At 37.9% G+C, this 13,528-nt stretch overlaps 1 protein-coding gene across 1 annotated transcript in view; it reads left to right on the top strand.

Moving 5' to 3' along the window:
* Positions 1-9,932, top strand: part of PKN2 (protein kinase N2) — a 146,060-nt gene extending 136,128 nt beyond the window's left edge. The window contains exon 23 of the mRNA XM_059925786.1: positions 9,862-9,932. Coding sequence (XP_059781769.1) covers positions 9,862-9,915 — 54 coding nt within the window. The 3' untranslated portion in view covers positions 9,916-9,932. The remainder of the gene's footprint in view (positions 1-9,861) is intronic.
* The last annotated feature ends 3,596 nt before the right edge of the window (positions 9,933-13,528 follow it).

Genomic DNA, 13,528 nt, shown 5'->3' on the forward strand with positions numbered 1-13,528 from the left:
GTACAGCCCTGTTAAACTCCCACCCAAATCCCTGTTAAATCTATTTCTGCATCTGAACAACCATGCCGACTCATCTCACTACCATGAAGTGCGTCAGTACTAAATTTCCTTAGTCTAGTGGTTCTCAAACTTTAGGGTGTATCAGAATCACTGGAAGGATTTGTACATGGGCCTCATCAAGCAGATTGTTTGTTTGTTTTGGTACTGAGTTGTATGAGTTCTTCATATATTTTGGATATTAACCCCTTATCTGATACACGGTTTGCAAACATTTTCTCCCATTCTGTAGGGTGCCTTTTCATTTTGTTAGTTGTCTCTTGCTGTGCAGTAGCTTTTTAGTTTGATGTAATCCTGCTTACTTATTTTTGCTTTTGTAGCTTGTGCTTTTGGTGTCATATCTAAAAAATCATTGCCGAGACCAACGTCAAAGAGCTTTTTTCCTATGTTTTATTCTTGGAGTTTTATGGTATTAGGTCTTATGTTTTAAGTCTTTAATCCATTTTGAGTTAACTTTTGTGAGTGGTGTGAGAGAGGTCCAGTTTCATTTTTCTGCATGTGGTTGTCCAGTTTTCCTAACACCATTTATTGAAGGGGCTATCCTTTCCCCATTGAGTGTTCTTGGATCGCTTGTCAAATATTAATTGACTATAAATGCAGGGGGTGGTTATTTCTGGGCTCTCTATACTGTTCTATGTCAATTTTTATGCAAGTACTGTGCTGTTTTAATTACTATAGCTGTGTAGTACTGTTTGAGATGAGGATGTGTGAATGCCTTTGGTTTTGTTGTTCTTTCTCAGGTTTGCTTTGGCTATTCGAGGTCTTTTGTGGCTCCAAACAAATTTTTAGGATTTTTTTTTTTCCTGTGGAAAATGTCATTTGAATTTTGATAGGGACTGCATTGAATTTATAGATGGCTTTGGGTAATACAGATATTGTGTATAGAAACACAACTGATTTCTATATGTTGATTTCACATCCTGCAACTTTACTGAACTTGATCATTAGTTCTAATAGTTTTTTGTTTCAGTCTTTAGGGTTTTCTTAAGATCGTATAATCTTCGAACAACAATTTTACTTCCTCCTTTCCAATTTGGATGCCTTTTTATTTCTTGCTTGACATTTTTCTCATTCCAATTTTGATTGCATGCTGATTTTGTTGTAGCTTTATTTTCCTTTACATTGGAGACAGAAATACTGTCTTTATGTCAAAGGAATAAGTTTGTCCTCCAGCATCAAAACACATTGCTATTCTTAAATTGAGAATAGGTTTAACTGATGGGCTAACATCTAGGAACTATGTTGTAAGAGATGGAGTAGAATGAGAGACAAGACTAGTTACAAAATTTATTTTTCTTTCTTTCTTGTGTGTGTGTGCATGCCAAGTAGGTATTTGTATAAATTAAATACCTATTTGGTGTTGTCAAGGAAATATAATTATGTAGAGTAATTTGTAAAATACCCCTCCTCCCTTCAAATAATCAGCACTGTGTATCTCCTAGGCATGAACACACATAAACAGAAAGCCAGAAATCCAAGATATGAAGATCACCATCTTGGCACTGGATTTTCTAGGGCAGTTTAAGGGTTCCTATTTTCACTGACTTTTTAGACCTTGCCTTTTTTTTTCCCCTTTCTACTCAGATCTACTTTATTCACTTGCTTGTCATCCTATATTAATCAGGTCTCTGACTTGAAACCATTGAGTGCTTGTGACATTAGTATTACCATCTTTTTCTATTTTTAGAAGTAAAATAGTATATTTTAAAACTTTAGTCTTCCATATGTGGTCTCATTTAATCCCCAAGACTACCCTATGAAGTTGGTGGAGTGAAGTAAGTTGCTCCAGCTCACACAGCTGCTAAGTGGCAGAGCCAGAGCTATGACCCTTTCCTTGCCCCGTGCCTTTTCTGTTACACTACAAACTTTTTGTTTAAGTTGGTTTTAAATTAGACCAGTCAATAGTTAACTCCCCCTGAAAGTAAGATGAAGACAGAATAAAGTTACAACTCCCCTCTCCCTTCCCCCAGGAATACTAACTACAATCAGTGGTATTACAGCTTACTGCATCACATCGGGAGATAGTAATCTCAAATTTTTCCACTAAGTTTGATCACTTGGTTAAGGTGGTGATCATCAGATCTCTCTTTCTGAAGATACAGTTTTACCCTTATAACTAAGAGACAATCTGAGGTAATACTTGAGATCATTTTATTTCCAAACAACCTTCCTCGCAATACTCATCTGAGTAAATTATTACACTGGGAGTTGAAAAATAATTTTCCAACTCTAGTATTTCATCTACATGCATTAGCTGCCATTCTTGTTTTTGTTTTTTTTAAGCTTTCCCTTTTTCCTCGTAACCTCACTTTTTTTTTTTTTTTAATTTGAGTATCACTATGGATGCAAGGACTTTTTAAAATCATTGTGTTATAATCCATTACTATTACTGCTTTTTTCTTGGATGCTTAAATTGTTCCCAGATTTGAGCCCATTTGAGTACCTCCTTGCTTTCTTGCACTATAAGATGTTCCAGGCCCACTTCTTGTGTTCCCTGCAAACCTGGAATTAGCCTTTTTTTTTTTTTTGAGAAAGAATAGGAACTAAAATCTGATTGCTATTGTGAAGTCATGATATCTAGACCCTTTCAGCTGATAGACAAAGAAAATAAACCTTTTTCAAAATCATGAGTTCATGCTAATTTAAATGGAGCATCACAGGATTCTTTTTCAACTTACCCTCATTTCATATTTTCATCTCTCTTCTGCCATTATAGACCCTCATTTTTAAGAGTCTATATGGTGATTCAATTTCATACTAGAAAGCATTATTTTTACTTGTTTTAGAAAAATTTGTTCAGTTTACCAAAGAGACCGGTATACTTTATTTGAAAATTAATAGGAGGGACTTCCCTGGCAGTCCAGTGGTTAAGACTCCGCACTTCCATTGCAGGGGGCACAGGTTCGATCCCTGTTCGGGGAACTAAGATCCCCCGCATGCTGTGCGGCGCGGCCAAAAAAAAAAAAATTAATATGAAAGCTTAAAAACCTCATGTCAGTACTTTCAATGCCTCAGTAGGAAACAGGCAAGCAGATCAGTGGTCCTAAAAAAAAAAATCCAGTTTTCAGGTGATTGTTTTTATAGTTCCTAATTTCTATTTTCTTTTTAGCTGTTTATACAAAGTCATCACACTCACAAATTTACTCCTCCAAGTGTACAGATTCCCATTTTAGATTCTCAATGGAATCCAGTTCAGTATTTTTGACATTTACAGCATTATGCTGAATTGTAGCATTTGCTTCTTCATGCTTTTATATTTCAGTGAGCTACTTTTGAGTTGTCGGTTTACTTCTTGAAATATGGACATAATGCAATACAATAAAAATAATGAAAAATGCAAACTAACCGAAACTAAACAATATGCAAATGACAAATACCTTATTGCCTTATCTGATTAACGCAGTCTGTGTAGTATGCATGAAATATTTAAGAATGTAAGTATTAACAAAAGAGTTAGGTTTCTATGGAAATAGTAACTACTTTTATCTTTTACAAATTTGAAATTGTGTGAAAAAACCTTAATCCCAGTAATTTTATCTCTGACCTCCAAACTGCATGTAAACCACTTAGTAGACGTCCAGGGATTTCTAGCATCTAAACACTGTAAAAAAGAGTTGTAGCTTTTTCTAATCCACCATCCTGGACTCATCAGAGCCCAGGATCTTTTGTATAAAGTAAATAAATTGCAATTCGATTTCTAAAGAACCCCTGATGCCTCCTTGGTACCTGCTTTATCTTTACACACTGATACTACTGCTTTACTACTCCCTCAAGTTGTTTGTGTTATAGTCTAATTAGAATAGGTAGAAAATAAATGCCAAAATGGCCTTTTAAATGTTGTCATTTGAAGCTAACACTCCAAATTGGAGACCTTTGAAATGAGGCCTTTGAAGAAAAGAGCAGTCTGAATTGAAGTGTGCATAACTGTTTTGAACTGGAAATTACCTCTAGTTTACTTAATAAAACCTATATAAATTAAATAAAACAGAATGCATATATATTTCTATTTTCTGTAGTATGTCTTATACTTATCCATGTTGAGATGTCCAAGCATAGGATTCAGGAAGAGGACTGGGCTGGAGATATGAGGGTCGTTGGATGGTAACTGAAGTCACAGGAGTAGATGAGATCACTTAAGGTTGAGTGTGGCGAGCAAGAAGATAAAAGGGTCAACCAAGGACAAAAGTCTAAGGGATGAGTAGAAGAGGAAGACTCAACAGAGACCTAAAAGCAGTAACCAGAGGTAGGAAGGAAATGAGGAGAGAATTAGTATTATGGAAGCCTAGGGAAAGAGAGTTTCAAAGAGGATTGAAAATGGACAACAATGTGAAGTGTTAATTGGTGAAGATGAGGTCTGAGATGTTCCACTTGCTTTAGCAACATGGATATTTTTGAGACCATGACGAGAGTAGTTTTACTGGTGTGCCCAGGGCCGAAACTAGCCTGCAATGCTTTACAGTGGGAATGAGGGGGAATCTTTCAAGAAGTTTGGCTATGAAGATCAAGAAAGTGCCAGGGATCAAGGAGTTTAGGACACAGAAGAGATTGGAATGTGTTTACATGTTGATGGGAGGGGAGCAAGCCAGCCAAACTGCTTGTAATCCCCACAGGAACCATGCAGTATGAGGCCTCCTTGTTTAATTCATGGTGATCATCTTCACTCTTCCCAGAGATGGGGCTAAACCCAGTGAACTTAAGTGCTAATCATCTTCCGGATTCTACTAAAGTAAAACAATTTCTCTGACCACTCTCTCCCAACACAGAATTAGTCAAATCCTCTTGTGTCCCCACCATAACCTGCAAAATACTCTCCATGCTTTATTGCATTTATTTGTTTACATGTCTCTTCTCTCCAAAAGTTGTGTTTCATTCATCTTAGATGCCAAGTGCACAGCTCTGTCGCTGATACACTGTAGTGTTCAATAAATAGTAATAGCCTTTTATAAAGCAATAACCTTCATTTTTAAAAATCAGGTATTTTGTGTTACCATATTGGATCTTCACAACAACTCTGTGAAAAAAGCACTGTAATATTCTCATTTTATAAATAAGAAACCTGAGACTTAAGAGAGCTAAGTAACTTGTGCAAAGTCACATAGTAAGTGGAAGAGGCAGGACTCAAACCCAGTCTGTTAGCAAGATTCATGCTCTTAAGCTCACTGTAGTCAATGCATGATTGAATAAATGAATGAATGGATGGGTATCAAGGAATTCAAAAGGACAAAATTCCCACAAATGAACTACCACACCATTTGTTAAACATAACACATACTGAGAGTGTCTAGTTGCTCAATAAATGCTTTTTGTTGGGAAAAAAAATGGAACAGTTGCAAAACTGACGTGTAAACTTCCAGACTGTTAACCACTGGAGCCTTCTTCCTTATTCTTCCTTTCTAGAAGACAAAAAGGATTAACATCCATCCTCTCTTTGTTCATCTGTGTACCCCTTGCTCCAAGAGCTTAATGATACAGATGAAAGAACATGGCACTTTTGAGGAAATGAAACTTCACTGTAGCTGGAGTATATGTAAAAACTGCAATGGAGTAGGTGAGTAAAGACTAGGAAAGAAAGGGTCATATACAGGCATTGTGGGCTCTGTTCAGAAAGGTGGTTTTTTTTTGCTCGTTTGTTTTTAATTTTTATTTTATATTGGAGTATAGTTGATTTACAATGTTGTATTTCAGGTGTACAGCAAAGGGATTCAGTTATACATATACATATAGCTATTCTTTCTCAGATTCTTTTCCCACATAGGTTATTACAGAATACTGAGTAGAGGCCCCTGTGCTATATAGTAGGTCCTGTTGGTTGCCTATTTTATATATAGCAGCGTGTATATGTTAATCCCAAACTCCTAATTTAGCCCTCTCCCAACCTTTCCCCTTTGGTATCCATAAGTTTGTTTTTGAAGTCTGTGAGTCTGTTTCTGTTTTGTAAATGAGTTCCTTTGTACCATTTTTTTTAGATTCCACATATAAGTGATATCATATGATATTCGTCTTTCTCTGTCTGACTTACTTTATTTAGCATGATAATCTCTAGGGCTATCCATGTTGCTGCAAATGGCATTATTTCATTCTTTTTTATGACTGAGCAATATTCCCTTGTATATATGTGCCACATCTTCTTTATCCATTCATCTGTTGATGGACACTTAGGTTGCTTCCATGTCTTGGCTATATTGTAAATAGTGCTGCTATGAACATTGGGGTGCATGTATCTTTTCAAATTATGGTTTTCCTCAGATATATGCCCAGGAGTGGGATTGCTGGATCATATGGTAGCTCTATTTTTAGTTTTTTAAGGACCCTCCATACTGTTCTCCATAGTAGCTGTACCAATTTACGTTCCCACCAACAGTGTAGGAGGGTTCCCTTTTCTCCACATCAGAAAGGGTTATTTGTCATAGGGGCAGATCTAAATTTTGCGGGGCCAAAAGTATATACAATTTGGGGGGCCCTCTTTAAGAAATCCATGATTTTGTATTTATAGCTACGGAATTAAGTTCAGAGCCTAGGAAGGGGTCTGTGCAAGTGCACCTTAAGTTTCATTAGCTTTCTGATAAATCACCTATGCCTCAGAGCCACTGAAGCATCTTCAGCTGGGAGAAATGTGGTTAGATTTGCATGGGGAGAATGGATCAGAGGGTTCAAGTCTGAAGCCTGGAGCAGTAGCTTGGAGCCACCTCAGCAACTGTGGGAGATGATAAGGGCCTAAACTAGGATAAGACAGTTAGGAGAGAGAAAAGTGGATGAATAAGGATTCTTCAGGTGGTAGAAACAAAGGACTAGGACTGACTACAGGTAGCCCATAGGGGCCATATACCAACCACATCACAGAAATGTCTCCCCAGTCAATGTGATTTCCACTTATCCTTTAAGGGCCTTTTCCAATTAAGTACTTTTTTCCTCTTTGTGCCCTGCTCTTTCCACACAGGTAGAATGAATGTCTCCTTCTCTCTGACTCCCTTGGGCTTTGTACACACCTCCATCTTATACTCGCTCATAGCATCAGTACAGGGCATGCCTTATTCACCTCTTGTATCTTGTATCTCCAGAGTCTTCATAGTGGAGGATGAAGGAATGGCCTGCTTTGCTCTATACAAAGACATTTAGAATAATATAAAATATTAGGAAGTTTCTATGAGTGACTGAGATTCAACCTACGATTAGTTGTTGATATGAATTGTAGTTGGGCTCCAACATAATAAAAGTGTCCCTCTGACAACCACCACAAGAGTCATCCCTTATTTAAGTTTAGTTCTTCCTAATCTGTAGAGGAATTCCACATATAAGCTGTCACTTAAAACTTATAGCCACTTGGAAAATCATCACATGGAGGTAGCAAAGAGACCTAGGACTAGCCCTTATTTTGCTACTATTAGTGTGACCTTGGACAAGTGATTTCACCTTACTAGTGATATGTGAACATTTCACCCTAATGTTCTCATCTGTAAAATGATGGAGTTATAGTAGGTCATTGATTTTTAACTTTCCTTTTCAAACAAAATCTTCAGTATTACTCCAGCACATAACAAAGTCAGAGCAGAAGCAGGCTGGGGGCCCAGTTTGTCACTCACTGGAGCTAATTCTGAGGTCTTCCGTCAAAGCCCCTAGCCTACACAGTTGGATGTCCATGCTACTAGAAGACCCTTAATAAAATGCCTTAGAGCTGTCATTGACCATCTCCAATATGATGGTCGACTCAAAGTCACAGAGCTAAACTGTGGTATAAGGGCCAAAATCCAGGCCCCTCTTTTGTACTGAAGAGCAGACCTCTGCTCACAAGGACAAATTAGGACAGTGAAAGGAGTTGTTCAAATACCAGATAATATTTGTTGGGCCACAGCAATGCAGGAAGATGTTGAAAGTTCTGAGTCCATCATTAAGTTTTCTGGTGTCTCATAGCCGTAGAGCTAGAAGGAACCACAGAGGCAGTAAGGTCTTTCCAGAGAAATCTCTTACAGATCAGCTAAGTCTCTGCTTAAATACCTTCAGTGAAGTCTTCAACCTGACCACATGGTCGTCTGGGAGCTCCATGTAACTTTTGCATCCTAGACCTGTCTTTCAGAACAGTATAGAACAAAGTAGCCTTTCTAACGTCTTTAAGAGCACTAAACCCAATTCTTTTGTGGTATTAACTCTCTCAGCTATGTCAATTTAAAACAAAATATCTTTTGGCAGAATCTTAAATTCAACATAATATCACTCTTTGCTTGTTTTTATTACTCTTGTTAAGTACTTTACATACCAATGATCTTCTTTCCCAGATGTCTCAAAACATTTATTTCAAATAATGGCTGTCTTTTTCCCATTGTATATTCTTGCCTCTTCCGTCAAAGATTAATTGACCGTAGGTGTGTGGGTTTATTTCTGGGCTCTCTATTCTGTTCCATTGATCCACGTGTCTGTTTTTGTGCCAATACCATGCTGTTTTGATTAATTACTGTAGCTTTGTGGTATTGTCTGAAGTCTGGGAGGGTTATGCCTCCTGCTTTGTTCTTTTTCTTCAGGGTTGCTTTGGCAATGCTGGATCTTTTATGGTTCCTATAAATTTTAGGATTATTTGTTCTAGTTCTTTGAAAATTTTCATGGGTAATTTGATAGGAATCACATTAAATTTGTAGATTGCTTTGGGTAGTATGGCCATTTTAACAATATTAATTCTTCCAAGCCAAGAGCATAGGATATCTTTCCATTTCTTTGAATCATCTTCTGTTTCCTTTATTAATGTTTTATAGTTCTCAGAGTATAAGTCTTTCACCTCCTTGGTCAGGTTTATTCCCAAGTATGCAACTGATTTCTGCATGTTAATCTTGTATCCTGCTACCTTGCTGAATTTGTTTATCGGTGCTAGTAGTTTTTGTGTGAAGTCTTTAGGGTTTTCTATATATAGTATCATGTCATCTGCATATAATGACAGTTTTACCTCTTCCCTTCCAATTTGGATACCTTTTATTCCTTTTTCTTGTCTGATTGCTGTGGCTAGGACTTCCAAAACTATGTTGAATATAAGAAGTGAGAGTGGGCATCCTTGTCTTGTTCCAGATTTTAGCAGGAAGGCTTTCAGCTTTTCACCATTGAGCATTATATTGGCTGTGGGTTTGTCATAAATATCTTTTATTATGTTGAGATATGTTCCCTCTATACCCACTTTGGTAAGAGTTTTTATCATGAATGGGTGTCGAATTTTGTCAAATGCTTTTTCTGTGTCTACTGAGATGATCACTTGTTTTTTGTTTATGTGGTGTATCACATTGATTGATTTGTGTATATTGAATCATCCTTGTGAACTTGGGGTGAATCCCACTTAGTTGTGGCATATGATCTTTTTTATATGTTTTTGGATTGGTTTGCTAATATTTTGTTGAGAATTTTTGCATCTGTATTCATCAAAGATATTGGCCTATAATTTTCTTTTTTGGTGGTGTCTTTGTCTGGCTTTGGTATCAGGGTGATGGTGGCTTCATAGAATGTCTTTGGGAGTATTCCCTCCTCTTCAATATTTGGAAGAGTTTAAGAAGGATTGGTATAAGTTCTTCTTTGTATGTTTGGTAGAATTTGCCTGTGAAGCAATCTGGTTTTGGACTTTTGTTTGGAGGGGACTTTTGCTTTGTAGGGAGTTTTTAAATTACAGATTCTGTTTCACTTCTAGTGATCAGTCTGTTCAAATTATCTATTTCTTCTTGATTCAATTTTGGTTGGCTGTGTGTTTCTAGAAACTTGTGCATTTATTCTAGGTTGTCAAATTTGTTGGCCTAATTGTTCATAGTATTCCCTTATGGTTTTTTTATATTTCTGCAGTGTCGGTTGTTATGTCTTCAAGTGGTGTTGGGAAAGCTGGACAGCCGCATGTAAATCAGTGAAGTTAGAACACTCTCACCATACACAAAAATCAACTCAAAATGGCTTAAAGACTTAAACATAAGACATGACACCGTAAAACTCCTAGAAGAGATCATAGGCAAAACATTCTTTGACATAAATTGTACCAATGTTTTCTTAGGCCAGTCTCCCAAGGCAATAGAAATAAAAAACAAAAATAAACAAATGGGACCTAATCAAACTTACAAGCTTTTGCAGAGCAAAGGAAACCATAAACAAAATGAAAAGACAACCTACAGAATGGGAGGAAATATTTGCAAACGATGCAACTGACAAAGGATTAATCTCCAAAATACACAAACAGCTCATACAACTCAACAAGAAAACAAAAAACCCAGTCAAAAAATGGGCAGAAGACCTAAACAGACATTTCTCCAAAGAAGACATATGGATGGTCAAAAAGCACATGAAAAGATGCTCAACATCACTAATTATTAGAGAAATGCAAATCAAAACTACAACGAGGTACCACCTCACACTGGTCAGAATGGCCATTACTAAAAACTCTACAAATAACAAATTCTGGAGAGGATATGGAGAAAAGGGAACCCTCCTACACTGTTGGTGGGAATGTAAGTTGGTATAGTCACTATGGAAAACAGTATGGAGGTTCCTCAGAAAACTAAGACTAGAACTACCATATGATCCAGCAATCCCATTCCTGGGCATATATCCAGACAAAACTAATTCAAAAAGATACACGCACCCCTGTGTTCAGAGCAGCACTAGTCACAATAGCCAAGACATGGAAGCAACCTAAATGTCCATTGACAGATGAATGGATATACAATGGAATACTACTCAGCCATAAAAAAGAATGAAATAATGCAATTTGCAGCAACATGGATGCCACCAGAGATTATTACACTCAGTGAAGTAAGTCAGAAAGACAAATACCATATGATATCACTTATATGTGGAATCTAAAATATGGCACAAATGCTCCTATCTACGAAACAGAAACAGACTCATGGACATAGAGAGCAGACTTGTGGTTGCCAAGGAGGAGGGGGCTGGTGGAGGAATGGAGTGGGAGGTTGGGGTTAGCAGCTATTATATATAGAATGGATATACAACAAGGTCCTACTGTACAGCACAGATTCAATATCCTATGATAAACCATAATGGAAAAGAATCTTTAAAAAAAGTATATATAACAGAATCACTTTGCTGTACAGCAGAAATTAACACAACATTGTAAATCGACTTTACTTAAGAGGAATGGTGACCTAAAAAAACCCCAAAAAACGGCTATAGCAGCCATAGGCTGTTGCAGATCAGAGAAAGACCATGAGGTTGTGATACTCTGCAAAAGAAAAGTTTCATGGTCACCTTTTCCCTGCTCCTCTTTCACCAAGTATGAGCTTGAGCGCCCCAGAATGGCAGTTAAAAGTCCCCCCAGCCAGAGAAATGCCAGTAAGGATTATGAATGGAAGTTTGTGCTCTTGAGAGATGCTGGCATCCCTATGGCCTAGAGATCAGCCAAATAAATAGTGGTTTTGCAGTGACACCTTAAGACCTTGAGATCCTGATGTAAGAAGTATGTATGTGTAATACCTGGGAGGGAGAGAGTGAGGTGTTCAGGGGGCCAAAAATCTCTCAGTAGCTCCACAGTTTGCAAATGAGATTAAAACTCCAGCAACAGGAAAAGTCAGGGCCACTGACAACTGGAAATATTGGCATGGGGCACAGAGGCCTCTTGGCTGGACTAGGACCAGATGGGTAATAGGCTGACCCCTCCCAGCTGTTCATCTTGATAATCAAAGTAAATCTTGCACCTGTGATACAAAATTAGCTCAGAAACCAAAGACAACCCTGGGTAAATTACATTTGTTGCTTTGAACACAGAGGCTTACTATCATCAAGAGACATTTAGTTTAAGAAGCATTTCATTTGGAGGAAGAGCTAAAAGAACAATTTCTAGCTATTAACTGCTTGTTACCTGAGCTGATTTAAAAATAATTCAAAAACTCAACTCTGAAGAGCTTTCCCCAAAGAGCCAGATACAAGTATTGCATTGAATAGTTCTGTTCATTTATAAACTGAAGTCTATTTGAAAGCTACAACTAAAGTCAGGCCTGAAGCAGCTTCCTATGAAATAAGCTTCAACAGTATGGTTCAGTGGAAAGGAGCAGTGGATTGAGTGATCGAGACCTGAGTTAGTCCCATCTCTGCTAAGTGAACTTGGACAGAGCTTTTGGTTTCTGTAGGCTTCTCTGAACTACAAAATGGGAAGATCAGACCGGAGCAAACTCAGATTCCATGAAACTTATACTCAAATCCTTGAAGTAGAGTAATAGAAATTGTCCATAAAAGTGGCTTCCAGCAAGTCTCTGTTTTAAATACCCAAATGGAAGGGGCCACAGTAACCAAGTTTTCAGCTGTTTAAGATGCTAGCATGAACAGGATGGATCTACTTTATCTTCATAGAAATGGCCTTGCATCGCTCACTAATATTCCTAACTTGCTAAAAATGTAGGCCCCAAACAGAAACAGGCTTCAAATTCTACACATGATCAGCTCTCAGTGAGGTGGCCGCCCACCTGTGTAGGGGGAGTTTTCCATACCTTGAGGTAAGGCTGTAAGCTCCGTTCTCTAAAAAAGCAAATACACCCTCTGCCCACAGATGACTCTTTAAAATCAGTTTTATTGATCCATGTTTTTAAAATGTATTCTAAAAAATAGACCAAAATGTTCACATAGTTGAGTGGCAGAAGCTAGGTCCCTCCCTTCCCTTTATGCTTAGCTGCATTTTTCTAGTTATCTAATACATTTTCATAGCCAGGAAAATGAAAAAACTAAACAAATCACATTACTATACCTGAACTGCAGCTATGTTTTAAAAATAAAGCATAGCAAACAGCTGGAAAGAAAAAAAATACCAAAATGCTGGTGGCTATTTCTGGGTGGCTCATGGATGTTTTCATTATGCATTTTCCAAATGTTCTATAATGTGCATGCACTAACCTTCGATAATTGCAAAAATAACTATTTTAAGAAGATTTACTTAACTGGCTGCAGCTTGCAGAGTCGTCATTACTGAATGGGACTTCTGTGGTCCATCACTAGAAACTGGGGAGCATTAGAGGAGGGAGGCTACTGCTCTCAGTCCATACTTGGACAGATGGAGATGTGTGGTGCTGGGGGCCAAAACATGGTGCCCAGAAAGGGACATTAACCTACGATTCTTTTCTTCTTCGGTCTCACTCTGGGTAAGATGGGTTCTACGTGCCTGGCGTATACATTTCATCACTATCCTTGCAATCCTGTATTTGGGTTATAGTGTTCTTCCACAGCTTTGAGTAGTAGTGTTTGAGTGTCCTACATTTAGCGTAAGGGAGAAATACCATTTGTCTTCGTGGTCCAATACCTATCCCCCTTCCATGGTCAAGAGGAATGACAGTGGAAGTCTGATCTTATAGAGGGGAAAGTTCCTCTCTGGACCAGAGTTGCAATCTGCCCACCAAGGCCACGCCACAATAGGAGATTGTCCTTTTAATCTAGTGCTAACCTTTTTACAAATGTGTAAGAACCATGACACCTGTTTTACAGCAGTGGGGATGTTTGTTTAGCGTGGATTGAAGTC

Source organism: Balaenoptera ricei, chromosome 1 (assembly GCF_028023285.1).
Source record: "Balaenoptera ricei isolate mBalRic1 chromosome 1, mBalRic1.hap2, whole genome shotgun sequence".
NCBI classification, from domain to species: domain Eukaryota; kingdom Metazoa; phylum Chordata; class Mammalia; order Artiodactyla; family Balaenopteridae; genus Balaenoptera; species Balaenoptera ricei.